Source organism: Anarhichas minor, unplaced genomic scaffold (assembly GCF_050575085.1).
Source record: "Anarhichas minor isolate MPS153535 unplaced genomic scaffold, ASM5057508v1 ptg000021l, whole genome shotgun sequence".
Taxonomy (NCBI): Eukaryota; Metazoa; Chordata; class Actinopteri; order Perciformes; family Anarhichadidae; genus Anarhichas; species Anarhichas minor.
In genome coordinates, this window is record NW_027466467.1 from 190,160 (window position 1) to 208,347 (window position 18,188).

An 18,188-nucleotide genomic window follows, 5' to 3' on the forward strand; every position below is an offset into this window, starting at 1 on the left:
TTCAGAACAGAAGAGCTCACCATCCAATCGGGAAAAAACTAAATGCAATTATTGCAGAAATCTCCAAATGTTAAAGATCTTGATTGATTTTCCAGCGGTGTTCCTTTAAGGTATTGGTGTCTTATTTTGGAGATTTGTCATTATTATTTATCACATCGCGAGTGGAACAAAAATGCACCAAATCTGTGAATTCGCAGATGATTTGAGCTCAAACTGTTATTTAAATGAACTCATCTTTCTAAAGAATAAAGAAAACTAATATTCCATCACTTAAACATTTGAACACAAATCTGTTCCTGGTCGCTGTGCATCTTGTGCTGTTTCTGTGAACGTGGAATGAGGCAGTTAGTTTTAAAGTAAGAAGTATTAATATGAGCAACTTAAAGTTGCTTCTTCAGAAACTTGATTACGGTTCTTTCGTATTAATTCTCTCGTATTTCATTTTCCTGCATCAACGAGCTTTGATTTAATCCTGAAGAACTTTGTTTCAGTGACATATTTTACAAATAATACACACTGTACATATATAGATATATACATATATAGATATATAGATAATAGAATAGACATAAATAGACAATTTGAACCAGAGTTGCATCTTAAGTTATGGATCCACACTGACAAAAGAAGTCGTGTTAAAATGATTCTTTAAAGCGTTTCAAAAGTTCTTCACACAGAGACTCAAACAAACATGACAGAACTTTACATGTTTAATGAACACAGTTGAACAGGTTTCATCATGTTGTATAAAATAATAATAGATTATTAAAGCGGAGAAAAACACAGAACATATGATGAGGTTTGGTGAAGAGGCTCCACCTCCATAAACTATCTCCTGTCTCTCTTGTTTTAATACTAAAACGTTATTTTACATATAAAATCTAAAGTGGTTAAAAATTGTAAAACAACCGTTGAGACATCGTCAGAAATACAAAACCCGTCCTTTATGAAAGATGAATGAACATCTGGACAGACCTGAGCTGAGAAACATTTCACTCAAACAAACAAAGAAGAAATGAATCTGTAATCTAAATATATTGTTTCATTTATAATAAAAACTCGCTTTATGAAAGATTACTGGAATAGAATATCTGTTTTCATCTTATCTCTGGAAACATACTGGCAGTAAACTGTGACAGACATTGTGTGTACTTTATACCTGTACAGTGTACAGTACACATATATATTTATAAATGTTTCGTTAAGGCTTTCTTTGGGTCGTTTTAAGCACTGCATTGAACTGGACTCCATGCTGATATTTGGCATTAACAGATGAATTATTTGGTGAATACATGAAATGTATTCGACACTTACACATGAACGCGTACAGTCAGGATGACATCTGTGTGTTTCTTATAAAATAGAACACGCTGAGGGATATTTGGCAGTAAATACTTTGTTCTCCACTCCGTAGACGAAGAAGCTGAAGTCGTTTCCGCTGTAAGTGTAGAGAGCGTGAGTCAGAGGCACCAGCTCGATGGTCTGACGCTACGCAAAGAGACAGAAGTCGTTTTATTCATGCAGAGAGTGAACCAACGAGTAAAACAGATAGGTGGTCGTTGTTATCTCTCTAGTCTTTTTACGTCTCTTTGTAGTCTTTTTACATCACTGTAGTCTTTTTACATCTCTCTGTAGTCTTTTTACATCTCTGAAGTCTTTTTACGTCTCTTTGTAGTCTTTTTACATCTCTGTAGTCTTTTTACATCTCTTTGTAGTCTTTTTACATCTCTGTAGTCTTTTTACGTCTCTTTGTAGTCTTTTTACATCTCTGTAGTCTTTTTACGTCTCTTTGTAGTCTTTTTACATCTCTGTAGTCTTTTTACATCTCTCTGTAGTCTTTTTACATCTCTGTAGTCTTTTTACGTCTCTTTGTAGTCTTTTTACATCTCTGTAGTCTTTTTACATCTCTTTGTAGTCTTTTTACATCACTGTAGTCTTTTTACATCACTGTAGTCTTTTTACATCTCTTTGTAGTCTTTTTACATCACTGTAGTCTTTTTACATCACTGTAGTCTTTTTACATCTCTGTAGTCTTTTTACATCTCTTTGTAGTCTTTTTACATCTCTGTAGTCTTTTTACATCTCTGTAGTCTTTTTACATCTCTGTAGTCTTTTTACATCACTGTAGTCTTTTTACATCTCTGTAGTCTTTTTACATCACTGTAGTCTTTTTACATCTCTTTGTAGTCTTTTTACATCACTGTAGTCTTTTTACATCTCTGTAGTCTTTTTACATCACTGTAGTCTTTTTACATCTCTGTAGTCTTTTTACATCTCTTTGTAGTCTTTTTACATCTCTGTAGTCTTTTTACATCTCTTTGTAGTCTTTTTACATCTCTGTAGTCTTTTTACGTCTCTTTGTAGTCTTTTTACATCTCTGTAGTCTTTTTACATCACTGTAGTCTTTTTACATCTCTGTAGTCTTTTTACATCTCTTTGTAGTCTTTTTACATCTCTGTAGTCTTTTTACATCTCTGTAGTCTTTTTACGTCTCTTTGTAGTCTTTTTACATCTCTGTAGTCTTTTTACATCTCTCTGTAGTCTTTTTACATCTCTTTGTAGTCTTTTTACATCTCTCTGTAGTCTTTTTACATCTCTGTAGTCTTTTTACATCTCTTTGTAGTCTTTTTACGTCTCTCTGTAGGCTTTTTACATCTCTTTGTAGTCTTTTTACATCTCTGTAGTCTTTTTACATCTCTTTGTAGTCTTTTTACATCTCTGTAGTCTTTTTACATCTCTCTGTAGTCTTTTTACATCTCTTTGTAGTCTTTTTACATCTCTGTAGTCTTTTTACATCTCTTTGTAGTCTTTTTACGTCTCTCTGTAGGCTTTTTACATCTCTTTGTAGTCTTTTTACATCTCTGTAGTCTTTTTACATCTCTTTGTAGTCTTTTTACATCTCTGTAGTCTTTTTACATCTCTTTGTAGTCTTTTTACATCTCTGTAGTCTTTTTACATCTCTTTGTAGTCTTTTTACATCTCTGTAGTCTTTTTACATCTCTTTGTAGTCTTTTTAAATCTCTTTGTAGTCTTTTTACATCTCTGTAGTCTTTTTACATTTCTGTAGTCTGTTTGAGTCTCTTTGTAGTTTTTTTCATCACACTGCAGTATTTCTGCGTGTCTTTCAGTGACATGTTGCAGACATATTTAAAGCCCGTGACCTGAACCCGTAGTCTCGTTCAGTCGGACCACAAAAAGACTTCTGGACTTATAAACTAATAAACTGTAATTGATGCACTTTCTTTAAAACAATCGAGCATTCAGTGTGCAGACTGTAAAGCTTCATCTCTATATCATCCAATCACTTCTAACACTTGTTACCTTTTTTTAAAGCACAAGTGAACAAGTATTTGTTGATGTTTGTTGTACCTGTTGCAGGATGCGGCTGGTGGTACTGAAGCGGTTGAGGTGTTCGTTAATCATTTTTGTAGAAGCATCGCAGATCTCCTGATCGGGGAAACCCTGGATCGGGTACACCTGAAAGTAGACTCAAGACTCAGCAGATCATCCTCACATCGATGTTAATTAATCATCAAAATAAAATAAAAGCTTAGTTTTTTACCAGAACACTCTCATCGACGAAGAAAGGATCTCCGGTCACCTGCTCAAACTTCTTGTCAGGGAAGTCCGGCTGGCGGTCTGGAATGAAGTCACTGATGTCGTTCTTCCTACACACACAAACACAGACACACAAACACACAAACACAGACACACAACCACACAGACACACACACACACACACAAACACACAAACACACAGACACACAGACACTCAAACACACAAACACACAGACAATCAAACACACAAACACAGACACAAACACACACACACAGACACACAAACACACAAACACACAGACAATCAAACACACAAACACAGACACAAACACACAAACACACAGACAATCAAACACACACACACACACACAAACACACAGACAATCAAACACACACACACACACACAAACACACAAACACACAGACAATCAAACACACAAACACAGACACAAACACACACACACACACACACACACACACAGACACACAGACACACAACCACACAGACACACACACACACACACAAACACACACACAACCACACAACCACACAAACACACACACAACCACACACACAAACACACAAACACACAGACACACGTACACACGAGTCAGCACACAGAAGCAGACGTGCAGAAGAAGACATCGTGATGAATACGTGACGCTTCGGCGTACCACGTCACGGTGAGCTGGATGAAGTGCAGCAGGTTTTGGCTGCCGTGACAAACACAGCAGGTCTTGTAGCCGTGGCCCTGACAGAAGGTACACCTGGAGGACGGGACAGACATCACTCCCTCACGTCAACGTCAAAGTGAAACACGAAAGAATCTGAGCAGAACATGAATACAGAGACAACGTGACGGCACAGTGTGTATCGTCTATGGAGTGACTAAATAAAGCACTCGACTCGACTCGACTCTATTTAATCTCATCTCACGGCCCAAACTCTTTCCAGCTCCAGCAGCGCGTCTGCTGGACGGAGAGGAGCGTTCAGAGGAAAGAGAAGAAGAAGCCGGCGGGCTGGACGCTCACCTCTTACGTCCTCGGCCGTGACAGGAGGTGCAGCGCTTGTTCCTGGAGCGGCCGTGTCCGTGGCAGAAGGTGCAGCGCTTCTGTGGAGTGAGACGAGCGTTTAAAGGAGTGTGTGCATTGTTAGGAGGTCTGTTATTGGCCTAAAGCTGCAGTGAGTGAAGATACAATGAGGATCAATGTTTCCTGTTTGACTATTATTTCATCTTTTACTGGTTTACTCCATGTCACACCCGTCTCACCCTGTTTTATTTTATATTCTTTCATTTCATTTCTGAAAACATTGAGAACAAAGTTTAGAGCTGAAACGATGAGTCGAGTAAGTATTTCCATAATCGAGTCCTCGTTTGTTTATTATGTATCTGCTCTATCTCCTCTATCGTACGTCTGTGCAGCTCTTGTTACGTTCACGTGATTGTAAAGTGAATATTCTTCAGTAATACAACAAACTATTATGTAACTGTGACGGACATAATTCAAACAAAACAATTCATCAATTATTAATAGGAATGAATCAATCGATGCAGCTCTAATGTGGCAGTTTGTGTGTCGTAGAAATTTAATAAACTGAAGGACGAAGATATATTACGAACACCACGACGATCACGTGACGATGATGATCACGTGACGATGACGATCACGTGACGATGACGATCACGTGACGATGACGATCACGTGATGTCTGGATGAAGAAGCGTGGGTGAAGGTGCACTGAACAGCTTCCACTGACCGTTTCTCTTCATGTTGAACAAAGAAACGTGAAACCTGCTCCTGTGAGCAGCTCTACAGAGACGTCTGTGTGCGGTGAAGACATCTCACCCGTCCTCTCCCGTGGCAGTGTCCACAGCGAGTTCTTCCACAGCCGTTGCACTTGTGACACAGCTAAACACACACAAGCGTACATTACTTTGAATACAAAGGACACGTACAAGTACAACAGCAGCAGTTGAGGAAATGAGAGAACGCCGCACCTTCACGATGGACGAGTGCGGCACGAGGACCTTCTCCACCCGGTCGCTGTATCTCTGAGGCAGCACCATCGGAATGTCCCACGGTGGAGGACTCATACCGTACTGAGGACCGTCCACCGCCTGTCCTGTTAGGAGACAGGAAGACATCATCAATGAAGAGCGGTGCTTCTAAACCCCCAAAATAAAGACTTTCCGTCTCACATCTCTTGAAGTGAGACGTTCCCGTCAGCCTCAGATGTACTTTGTGTTTGGCGCTAACTAGCAGATATTAGCATGTTAGTGCGCTAAGCTAAGACGGTGAACATGCTAAACGTTACACCTGATGAACACTTTAGAGTCAAAGTCAATGTGTTTCTGGTTAGAAGTCTGAAATCAGGTCTGTGTTTAATAAGCTGAAGACATTTTAATATTTAGTCCTCTGATATTAAATAAGTAAACTAGTCCGCCTTTAACTTTTTACTTCTGGCATTTGTGTTTACGCTTCAGACAATCCTGCTGAACAAAACAGCTTATCTTTCTGCAAAAATCCACATTTCCGTCTTCCATGCAGCTCTACTGTGAGCATGTCAGCATGCTGACATCAGCGTTTAGCGAAGGACACGACACAGCCGACAGGGATGAAAGAACTGGTAATAGAACAGCAGGGACCCGACCCACGTTACGTCTACGGGGGACTGTGTGGAAAAGGGTCCCTGCTTTCAGGTTCCTGTACACGCACATCACTGAAGACCTCTCCTGGTCTACCAAGACCAGCAAGGTAGTGGAGAAGGCACAGCTCAGGAAAACCACCCAGCAGGAGAAGCTGCTGGTGTCCTTCCAGCCGTCCTGTGTTGGACGCTTCAGGTCCATCAAATCACAGAACAACAGCTTCATCCTCTGAGCCTGAGAACTGAACACTGTCCCCCCCCCCCCCCCTCCTCTGCACAGATGTTTACATTCCGGCTGCACTTCCTCCCTATTTATTCATCACACGTGTTAAAGCCGATACAACTCAGCAGATGTGCAACATTACAGGTCACAGTTAACACACATGTTCTATTTCTAATATCTTTATTCTTGCACCGTCATGTTAAGAGCAAAAGTAATCTGTTAGCTCGGAGTTCTTCCAGTTGTTTTTACCATTGTAGGGTTCAAACTGCCAGGTGCTGGTCCTGGTCTCAGTGTAGGTCTCCAGTCGATACTGCAGGAGGACGACAATCACGCATCAGTCTCGTGGATTCCCAGTAAATGAAGAGCTTGAAGAGGAACTTAACGCTTCATTTCAGAATATAAAAACACTCTGACGTCACTGGTTTGCATTCGTGCATTTAAATACCTCTGCACACTATCAGCTTCTGGAATGAGTTCACACCGGTCCAGGTTAGACATGAAGATATTAGAGGTGGCGTATGTGCTCCTACCCTGTACACTAAGACGGGCTTCAGCTCTTTGAAGACCAGGTTCCTGGCAGGTTTGGAGCTGTACTTCCATTTTGATTCCACAAACTTGAGCAGGGCGTCCCGGGCCACATCCTCCGACACTGTGGGGACCCTGGAGGAGCAACACACACACACACACACACACACACACACACACACACACACACACACACACACACACACACACACACTCACACTCCCATCATGCCTTCATATCTTTGTCTAAAAGATAAAGACTCTTCGGCAGAGTATCTTATAGATAAGCGAGGTGTGTTATTTGTGTGTTACCTGACGTCGGGCACCAGAGTGTTCTTGTTGAGTTCAGGCTGGGGGGTGTAGGCAGGGGGGGGTGGACACAACGGGTTTTCGCCCTCTGGAGGTGAACAGACACAAGAACACGGATGAAGTTACTCTGAGGAGCTTTCATGTTGTGTTGGTTCTGTCGCCCCCTGTGGACTAAAGCTGTAGTGTCTCTGAGCACCAGAGTCCCTTTAGAAAACCTCTCATGTTACTGCAGCAGGTCTGACAGTCTGCCCCTCTCAGTCCTGGTTCTAGTTCTCCCGTGCCTCCCTTCCCTCCAGCGGGTCCAGCAATACGTCCTGGGTCTCCAGCAGAGAGGAGAAGCTCTGCTCCTGGAGGAGGAGGAGGAGGAGACGCTGCTGCTGCTGCTGGGAGCTGAGCTCTCCTCCTCCCTCCAGAGCTCTGACTGCAGGTCCAAGGCTGCAGGTGAAGCCGGATCTGGGTCTGTCCACGGTGGACCGGTCTCTGCTGGAGGATCTGGGTCTGTCCACGGTGGACCGGTCTCTGCTGGAGGATCTGGGTCTGTCCACGGTGGACCGGTCTCTGCTGGAGGATCTGGGTCTGTCCACGGTGGACCGGTCTCTGCTGGAGTCTGAGCTGAAGGAGGTTCTGGTGAACCTGCATGAGTTCATCTGGTTTCACCAGAATCCGACCCGATGACGAGCTTTAAGAATAACTCTATAGAAACAGACCATCTCCTCTCTGATGGTCTCTTTACTGATGGAGGTCTGATAGAGGACCAGGACTAAAGGATCAGGACTACACTGAGACTGGTTCAGGACCAGTTAGAAGTTCCTCACTGTAACTTTAAAGAAACAGAACTAAAGACTCACCTCCTCCTCTGTGGCCCTGGTATCCGTGTACGTCATCCAGCCAGCCAGCAGGAGGCGCTGAAGGTCCCTCCTCTGGTATGTTGGGATCAAAAGCACCTGAGAAGAAAAGATGAAGAAGAGGTGAAGAAGAGGAGAAGAAGAGGTTGACACTTCTCTTATAGCAGCCAGTCTTTCATTCACTGGACGTGTTTCCACCTGCTAGTGACAGGGTTGCATGTGTCATGTGTCATGTGTCATGTGTCATGTGTCATGTGTCATGTGTCATATTGCTGCTGGCTGCTGTTAAACAGTAAATTAATAGAAGCAACACGTGACGCTGGAAACTGTTTAGTGAATAGAAGATGAGTCATGTTGAGAACAACATGACTCATCTTCTCAGACCTTCTCTGTGAATCTCTTCAGTGTGAAGCTCTAACTGATCATTCTCTCTGTTCACTTAGACACTTGAGATGTTTTCAACTCATAAAATATGTAATTTGCTGACAATGGAAAGCTTCTGTGCTGAAGAGGAAGGACAGTGCTTCTGCAGGAAACAGGTTACAGACTCAAATAACAGATTAAAGCCTGTGGATCTGACGTTCAGTTCGTCTCTCCAGCGACGTTTCTTTTTCTTTAGAAACTTAAGCTGCACATCCTAAAGTCACCAAAGTAAAGTCCTGTTTCCAGGAGGACTGAGCAGCTCGTTGAGCTTCAGCTCACAGACTTTGTGTCTCTGCTCCGTCCACACTGAGCATGTGCAGCTCTGTAGAGAGAGGAGGAGGAGGAGGACTGTTGAGCCCTGGATTACTGCTGCATTCTGGGTAAACAACACCACAGATAACAATACGTCATTACAGCTACGTAACAGCTTGAATGTAACAGATCCAGCTCTCTGATGAAGACCATGTGATGTGGTTGAAAGTAAGCGGGATTGTTTTGTCAAACTCTTATTTTGAAGTTTGACTCCCTGGAAAAAAATTATTTCCATAAACTGTTAAACTGCAGCAGAGAGCGTGAGGTCCGTCGGTGAGGCGGCTGCAGGTGTTTCCCTCATGTTTGCATTGCAGGTGGAGCTAAAGGTGCAGCGCTGAGAGGTAGAGGCTTTAAGTCCACCTGTCAGCAGATACTTCAAGAACCTCTCCTGTGTTACACAACCTCTCAGTGTTGTTGTGCAAAGTGCCACAGATGTTAACGTGTAACTTCCCACTGATGTTACAAACTAATACTGTCCTCTGTCCTCTGTCCTCTATCCTCTGTCCTCTGTCCTGTGTCCTCTGTCGGTTGAGTTTTACTTTGTTTTTATATCTTCTCATCTCAATCCTGAGAAGAAAGCACTCAGTGACATTTGAGTGTTCCTTTGAAGCATCTCACCCACAGACTGTTAATGAGAAGAGGACGTAGTCAAAGTCACGATGTTCACAAACCTTTTTTTTTTCACAACCAGTGAACAGGAAGTGACCATATGTGGACTGAGGAGGAGCGACGTAGAGACGCCGTATACGTCTCTGGTAGAGACCTGTCAATCACCGTGTAGCCCCGCCCTAAAGCATCCCCTGCTTTATGGTCTGTTTGACTCTAAATGGACCATAATGTACTAAATGAACATCATGCTGTATTGAAGAAGACTTGAAACTAGAGATTGAGACCATAAACTCATGTTTACAATGTTTACTGAGGTAATAAATCAAGAGAGAAGTAGAGTCATTTTCTCATAGACTTCTATACAACCAGAGGAGTCGCCCCCTGGTGGACACTAGAGAGGATGCAGCTTTAACACATGAAGCTTTGACTTCACTTAAAGAACCGGAGGTTTCCGTCTGATCCCGCCCCTCAAATTAATAATCTATGTTGTCAAAATACTAAAAATGCTGCTCCTAAAAGGAAAACTTTGATATTTCGGTAAATACACTCATATACTATCTTGCAGAGAGTTTGAAGAGACTCATACGTCTGTAAAATAAGTGTGAAGCTAAGTTAGCTTAGCATAAAGACAGGAAACGGGGCCAAACAGCTAGCCTGGCTCTGAGCAGAGGTAAGAAAATCTACCACTCAGCAAACCTTTTAAAGTTCGATGAACGAGTTGCATCTTGTTTGGTGTGAAACCAGCAGAGCAACGTAGTACACAAGTACACATCTCAAAATACTACTTCACATTCATCTGTTCGTCTTTTCTCTCTTATGGAGGTCAGAGGTCACCGGGGCACGTTAAAGATTCACTTAAATATCACGTTCATTATTTCTGGTTTTATTAAAACTTCATAGGAATACATAGTATATATTATATAATACTTATTATCGTATATCTCACTGCTGTAACATGAAATCTAACCGAGCTTTGACTTCCCAACCTGCAGCAGCATCAGATAAAGAATATAATGTCTTTATACAACAACCAGTGCAGTATTACATAAATACACACAATAGCGCTCTGATTAAAACACTTCCGATACAGCGTGCAGCTATTTACACGCCTGCGTCATCATTTTTGTTTTTCATTTCGACGTATTTTCAGATAAAAATAGTGTGTTTGTGTCACGCTGGACACAATACCTCCGACTGAGGATAAAAATATCAGCGAGAAGGTGTTTCCCTCCAAAAGATCTGGGGTGAGATGGACGGAGTGTGAGAACGGAGTGGAGGGAAGGAAGGAGGGAGGGAGGTAGAGACTCATGAAGAGAGAGGCAAATAAAAAGAGAGGGGGGGGGGGGCTGAGACCGGACAATGCATCTAAAATACTTCAGTGAACTCAACTCAACACAAAGATCTCCTGCTGCACTGAACTACAAATACACAGATATTTATATTTCTTCATATGTTTTTGCACATATTAGTATTTTTTGCGTATTTTCACTGGACAGATTTGTATAGTATTTTTTTCAGATTTATTATAAAAATGTTTTTAGTATTTATTCATATTTTTACTGCACAGCTTTCATGGAAGCAAACGTGTCCAGGTCAGAAGAACCTACGTCACGTTCTTATCGGACAGACGAGGATTCTTCTGAGAAGCATTCCGGCGTCTCAAGAAACAATCGGCTCGTTCTTCATGTTTCTCAGGCCGGACGTTACTGGACAAAGGAACTGTAATTCACTAATTATTAATTAATTCTGAACATTAATAAATCAGCAAACAACTATTTATTTGTGGTTCCTGAAGAGACAAAGTGAAGCTCAAAGTGGCAAGCTGCATTCTCTCTAGTGTCCACCAGGGGGCGACTCCTCTGGTTGTATAGAAGTCTATGAGAAAATGACTCTACTTCTCTCTTGATTTATTACCTCAGTAAACATTGTAAACATGAGTTTATGGTCTCAATCTCTAGTTTCAAGTCTTCTTCAATACAGCATGATGTTCATTTAGTACATTATGGTCCATTTAGAGTCAAACAGACCATAAAGCAGGGGATGCTTTAGGGCGGGGCTACACGGTGATTGACAGGTCTCTACGTCACTCCTCCGGTCTACAGCGTTGTGGTGGAAACATAGCATCCATCCTCCGGGTTCCTCCTCTGGTAAACACAGTTCGCTCTTTCAGCGTTTTCGCTGTTGTTTGCACAGTTAGCTGTAAGCCACCGGCTCGTCGTCATGTTGAGAGCTGTAGAGAGTCAATCAAAATGCTCCAAATCTCCTATGATGCTTTAAAACCATAAACAGAGATGTTTACTTCTATAAAATAAACCTCTCATTAATGAGAGCTTCTCTTTGGGATTTTGAGGAATCTTTGTAATTCACAAAAACAGATGTTTTCTTCTTCTTCATGAAAACGAAAAAGAAATACGAGAAAAACAGGGAATACATAACCCTTCTGAAGGTCCACCAGTGGAACCTGAAGGTGGTCCACCAGTGGAACCTGAAGGTGGTGCACCAGTGGAACCTGAAGGTGGTCCACCAGTGGAACCTGAAGGTGGTCCACCAGTGGAACCTGAAGGTGGTGCACCAGTGGAACCTGAAGGTGGTCCACCAGTGGAACCTGAAGGTGGTCCACCAGTGGAACATGAAGGTGGTCCACCAGTGGAACCTGAAGGTGGTGCACCAGTGGAACCTGAAGGTGGTCCACCAGTGGAACCTGAAGGTGGTCCACCAGTGGAACATGAAGGTGGTGCACCAGTGGAACCAGTGAGTCGGTGTCTCCTCACAGTAATAAAAACAGATAAAAACATCAGAAAACAAACCGACACGCTGAGAAACTTCACTGCAGTTAAATCTGTGTTTAGCAGGAGAAACATGGTGAAATTATAACCCGGTTATAACCCGGGTTAACTCCCTAAAGATGGGAGGGGGGTCACTAAACCTGTGCCCGGGTGAGAGCACTATAACCCGGCTGCAGCAGCAGCAGCACTTAAAGTGTAAAAGTGTGTTTTGCTCACCGAGGTCTTCGTCCTGGTCGCTCATTTCTCCGCTTTCTGACTTTCTGAAGTGAATGAAGCTCCGTAACAAACACGCGCGCTGCGTCACTGAGAGGCAGCTACAACTTCCGGTTGTGATTTAAAAAAATAAAAGCCTAAAGTATAGGTTCACAAGTAATGAACCTGACCTTTAACTTAAAAGGTTAGGTTCTCACTTTAACTGCAACAACTGCATCTTATTTTTTATCCTGCAATACTACATTTATTATAATAATTATATTTAGAAAGCATGAGTTTATTGTGCCGACCCTAATACTTTAAACATTACAATAGTGAAATAAAACTAACGAAAATAAAATGTCATAAAGAACCACATCACCGTGAATAAGAAGCAGATAAACTAGACAGTTTATATAAATAAACAGATCGCAATTTTTCAGTTTTGGTCACAAAGTTTGTATCTTGTAAATATAGTTATTTTTGGTACATTTTCTTGAATTCACAAATAATATTACATTATTTTTAATTCATTCATTTTTGTACTTTAGATTTTGTATACAGACTAGAGACGAAAATGAGCAAGGAAATTAAAATATAGATCAATGTAAACTGCCCCTAGGAAATAAATAAACAAATGAACAAAAAACTAATAAAACAAAATAAAATAAAATAAAATGAAACGAAACGAAACGAAACGAAATGAAATGAAATAAAAATAAATAAATCATCTTATTATCGCACTGGGTGATAAGAATGTTTTATAATCTTAATCTGATATCAACAGAGACTAATGAAGACCTGGATTTATGGATCTGGATCTGGTGACCTGAAGTTATTTTACAGGTGGGTCATTCTTTTATCTCAAAGGGACTTTTTGACAGATACAAACATGAATGTTAAATATGGTTTTCTCTCTCACAGAATTGTATTTGCCCAGAGTTGAACTCAGTCCTCCCTTTGTGTAAAAACTTGATTTATTTTCATCCGGTTTTACTTTGAAGGCAAAATCTCTAGACTTCCGGTCCTGACTTGTCTGTTTGTGTCTGACTTGATGAGAGAAACTGGCCGCGCCCACATTGTTTACGTTCTTACCCTTCACGAGAAACATTAATTAGAAAAAGACCTAAATGTCTCGTGAGGTCTTCTGTTTTGTTTCTTCTTGAGTAAAATAAACTAATTAATAACATTAAAAAATATCATTAATGTTGTTTTTAAAAATAACACAAAGCATAAGAAAGAGGAAATTGAAAATTGTGTAGAAAAATTTTCATATAATATTAAATGTCCATTTTTCTCTCGTAAGTGAGCAGCTGTTAAAATATTGAATTCTCCCCCCGATGTTTCCTTGTTGTTTTTAAGTACATGTTTTTAATTACATTTAAGTACATTTAATTAAATATTAGTCTATACTGAAGTAAAAGTACCTCAAATTTATTCTTGAGTACTTTCATTTCACTTTCTACTCCACTTCATTAACTTTACAGACTTTTGCGCACAAAATATACAAAAAGCCAAAGAATCGTGAGGTTTTTGCTGAAAATGTAACTTCACAACATTCTCTCAATTAATCAATTAGTCGATTGATAGAAAAATAATTGGCTATTTTGATAATTGTTTAAGAGAAATTGTCACTTGGTGCATTTTTCTGTATTGAGTACTTTTAATAGTACAATGTAATTTTCCTGATTCTACTTATATACTTTTCCTTGTAACAGAGTATTTTTACAGTGTGGTATGAGTAATTTTACTTAAGTACAGGATCTAAATACTTCCTCCTTCGCTTGTTCCACAGAATGTATTTTTGGAGTTCAGAAACTTGGATCATAACAGAGTAGATCGTGTTTATTTATATTGTATAACACGACGGCCGTGTTTCCCACTTTTTGCCGAGGACATGAACGCAGCATTAAGACACTTGACCCGGAAGTTGACGTCAGTTGTTTTCTCTTAGCAACGAAAACTGAGCCGTTAGCTGTTGTTCTGCTGAGCTCAGAGACTCGTTTGTGACGCAGATCTCTCCTCATATCATTAAAATGGTAGGAGGTTATGACCGCATACACGTTTATTACATAAACACGTTCATATGTCCGCTCTGACTGAATATTTAGAAGTAAAAAGAGGTTTAATGACATGCTAACCGCAGCTAGCTTATTTATGCTAGTCGGGCGTTGTCAGTTTAGCCCAGTTTAGTGTTATTTACGGTGTTGACAGCAGCTAGTCTGAGGTTCACTGGTGAAGATGTTGTTGTCTTATCGTTTTGTGATAACCTGAGGTGTTTCAGTCGCTTCTGTAGCCGTGTTAGATGATGCTGTAGCCGTGTTAGATAATGCTGTAGCCGTGTTAGATGATGCTGTAGCCGTGTTAGATAATGCTGTAGCCGTGTTAGATGATGCTGTAGCCGTGTTAGATGATGCTGTAGCCGTGTTAGATGATGCTGTAGCCGTGTTAGATGATGCTGTTAATTGATGCTAACTCGTCTTTTACAGGCTGAAGTAGAGGAAACTCTGAAGAGGATCCAGGGCCAGAACGGAGTTCAGGGAATCATCATCGTCAACTCAGAAGGTGAGATGATTCAAGAAAGACCTCATTTATTCTGGAGTGTTTGTAAAGGGTTAACCAGCTATGACACCACCCATTAATGACGGTTAACCAGCTATGACACCACCCATTAATGACGGTTAACCAGCTATGACACCACCCATTAATGACGGTTAACCAGCTATGACACCACCCATTAATGACGGTTAATCAGCTATGACACCACCCATTAATGACGGTTAACCAGCTATGACACCACCCATTAATGACAGTTAACCAGCTATGACACCACCCATTAATGACAGTTAACCAGCTATGACACCACCCATTAATGACGGTTAACCAGCTACGACACCACCCATTAATGACGGTTAACCAGCTACGACACCACCCATTAATGACGGTTAACCAGCTACGACACCACCCATTAATGACGGTTAACCAGCCACGACACCACCCATTAATGACTGTTAACCAGCTACAACACCACCCATTAATGACGGTTAACCAGCTATGACACCACCCATTAATGACGGTTAACCAGCTATGACACCACCCATTAATGACGGTTAACCAGCTATGACACCACCCATTAATGACGGTTAACCAGCTATGACACCACCCATTAATGACGGTTAACCAGCTATGACACCACCCATTAATGACTGTTAACCAGCTATGACACCACCCATTAATGACGGTTAACCAGCTATGACACCACCCATTAATGACGGTTAACCAGCTATGACACCACCCATTAATGACGGTTAACCAGCTATGACACCACCCATTAATGACGGTTAACCAGCTATGACACCACCCATTAATGACGGTTAACCAGCTATGACACCACCCATTAATGACTGTTAACCAGCTATGACACCACCCATTAATGACGGTTAACCAGCTATGACACCACCCATTAATGACGGTTAACCAGCTATAACACCACCCATTAATGACGGTTAACCAGCTATGACACCACCCATTAATGACGGTTAACCAGCTATAACACCACCCATTAATGACGGTTAACCAGCTATGACACCACGGTTAACTAGCATTAATAACTGCAGCGATCAGGAATGATTAATCTCAACCGTTCCTTCACCACTTTTTCTTGGTGCGTCTCTCGTTTTGTCTTTTTCTCTTTCCTAATCATAATCATGATTAATTGATCTGCTGTTTACCTTCTTTGTAAATCAATAAGTCTATAATATCCGGTTATCTTACATTAATATGTAAATGACCCTCGTTTCTCTCAGGGATCCCCGTGAAGACGACTCTGGACAACCCCAGCACGGTGCAGTACGCGGGTCTGATCCACCAGCTGGTGATGAAGGCGAGGAGCACCATACGAGACATCGACCCCCAGAACGACCTCACCTTCCTCCGCATCCGCTCCAAGAAGAACGAGATCATGATCGCTCCAGGTGAGAACACCTGAACATGAGGACAGGAGGACCGAACCACCACCTCTACAGTTAATGAGCAAAAATCTGAAATATAATGCAACATATACGGGCGTCACATTACTCAGAAAGACAAATATGTGGATGAACAAATGTTATATTGAACTTTTCTGTCCCAACAAGCAGCAGCGACCATTAAACCTTTGAGTGTATCGAGTTTAATTTTTGCCTCTTTTCCTCTCAGATAAAGACTATTTCTTGATCGTCATTCAGAATCCATCGGACTGACGGAGGAGGAGCTTCAGCTCGACTCATCACTCTCTTTGTCTCTCTTTCATATTTAAAAACATCGTCTCTGTCTCTCTAAAGTCAAACGAACCCGTTTACCAGAAGCTCCTTATGCTCCTGCGGTGTACCAGGAAGTAACGACACGATCTGATTGGTGGATGAAATTAAATGGAGACGTGTGAACCAGACGACAGGCACATTTCTTTTTCCATGTTTTAGCATTCCAGCTGGGCGTCGTCTCTCTAACTGTACTTCATGTCGCTGTGTTTATTTCACAGGTATTTTAGCACACAGTGAGAAGTACACACTAGTTAAAATACCGTAAAACTAGACACGGCTGTAAAGTACACAGTGTACACGAGAGAGAAACAGAGCTCATCTTTAAGTTAGAGGATGATTCTCAGTTCTACTTTAAAAAGGAAAACTTGAGATTATTTATTGTTTTGTTGGCAAAAGATGTTGAAGTTGAGTATTTACATACGAACACTTCTCTCTGCTGCGTCAAGATTCTGATGGTTATTTTTAAGAAATTAAAAAACTCTAAATGTTCTTGTGTTGTCGTGTACTTTATTTACATTATGCTGATATTTATATTTATATTATTAGTTTGACACTTAAATCAAACTCAGTGGAGAGAGGTGTGTGGAGGATTATGGTCGGGGATCTTCGTGTGTTAGAAGCATGCACGCAATGCATTCTGGTACATGAAGTTGTTGCGGCACAGCTCTGTGAGCAGGAGAACTCGGCTACAGGTTAGAGGCCCCTGGACCTGAGCTTCTGTTTACAGTTACTGCTAATATTTCTTATTGGGAAGTCACAACGAGATGCCAAAAGCAAAGCAACTACAAGGAGATGGAAAGAGACGCAGAACTACCGTAGAGACACAAAACAAGTCTTTAAACAAATAAAGATATGCAAACCCACTACAACTTGATGCTAAACGTCTAAAAAGAGATAAAACAGCAACAGAGGTGCAAAACAACTATGAAGAGACTCAAAATGTCTGAAAAGAAACGGAAAATAACACCAAAGAGATGCAAAATCATGACCAAAAGAGATTAAAAATGACCAAAACTGTGTCTCTGGGGGCCCCAGTGTCTCATAATACATTTGTGCATGTTATCACCGTATAATGTGGTTTTGATGAGTGTTAGCCAACAGTTGATTATTCACATTTAGCAGACAAAGAGCAACATTAGCATTCATTTGCATGGTTTTAGCCTCATTCCCGGGCTGTTAAACCAAAACAAGGAGCTAAAAGAGGCTGAAACACTTCGTACAAAATATAAGAAAATAAAGTCAAGAAACAAATAGAAACATTCACATCACACATAAAAATATTATGAAATATGGACACTATATCTATTGTAAAAACAATTCCCATAAAATGAGAAGAACATGATGTTTCAAGTGTGTTCAGCTGTAAAAACAAACGCAGCATCAGCGTTATTTTACAAAAACAAACCAGATTTGACAACTGGGCAGAAGTCTTGCATCATTTCCTGTCAGTAAATGACTC

General features: G+C 41.0%; 2 protein-coding genes across 4 annotated transcripts; one reads left to right on the forward strand and one right to left on the reverse strand.

Annotated features, from left to right (window-relative positions):
- Positions 1-697: 697 nt before the first annotated feature.
- LOC142954677 (protein SSUH2 homolog) lies at positions 698-12,676 on the reverse strand. 3 transcript variants are annotated; one of them, XM_076095843.1, is made up of 12 exons: positions 12,453-12,676; positions 8,110-8,205; positions 7,265-7,349; positions 6,959-7,184; positions 6,678-6,738; positions 5,559-5,683; positions 5,407-5,469; positions 4,591-4,670; positions 4,234-4,326; positions 3,563-3,668; positions 3,370-3,477; positions 698-1,438 (listed from the first exon to the last, which is right to left on the reverse strand). In XM_076095843.1, exons 1-12 carry the CDS (start codon positions 12,475-12,477, stop codon positions 1,331-1,333), a joined length of 1,176 nt encoding a protein of 391 aa, XP_075951958.1. In that variant the 5' UTR covers positions 12,478-12,676; the 3' UTR covers positions 698-1,330. The 3 variants fall into 3 exon arrangements, with proteins under 3 accessions (XP_075951958.1, XP_075951957.1, XP_075951959.1); XM_076095842.1 differs by having other exon boundaries at positions 698-1,488; positions 12,453-12,667; XM_076095844.1 differs by having other exon boundaries at positions 698-1,488; positions 6,959-7,088; positions 12,453-12,661.
- Positions 12,677-14,313: 1,637 nt separating this feature from the next.
- dynlrb1 (dynein, light chain, roadblock-type 1) lies at positions 14,314-17,218 on the forward strand. Its single transcript, XM_076095845.1, has 4 exons — positions 14,314-14,467; positions 14,918-14,993; positions 16,235-16,402; positions 16,626-17,218. Exons 1-4 carry the CDS (start codon positions 14,465-14,467, stop codon positions 16,667-16,669), a joined length of 291 nt encoding a protein of 96 aa, XP_075951960.1. The 5' UTR covers positions 14,314-14,464; the 3' UTR covers positions 16,670-17,218.
- Positions 17,219-18,188: the final 970 nt, after the last annotated feature.

Coding starts and splice junctions, on each gene's coding strand:
- LOC142954677 (XM_076095842.1), bottom strand. CDS start 12,477: ATGAGCGACCAGGACGAAGACCTCG. Junction 7,185..7,264: donor ACTCTGGTGCCCGACGTCAG/GTAACACACAAA, acceptor AAAGATATGAAG/GCATGATGGGAGTGTGAGTG. Junction 3,478..3,562: donor TCGTCGATGAGAGTGTTCTG/GTAAAAAACTAA, acceptor GTCTACTTTCAG/GTGTACCCGATCCAGGGTTT.
- dynlrb1 (XM_076095845.1), top strand. Junction 14,994..16,234: donor CATCATCGTCAACTCAGAAG/GTGAGATGATTC, acceptor CGTTTCTCTCAG/GGATCCCCGTGAAGACGACT. Junction 16,403..16,625: donor CGAGATCATGATCGCTCCAG/GTGAGAACACCT, acceptor TTTTCCTCTCAG/ATAAAGACTATTTCTTGATC.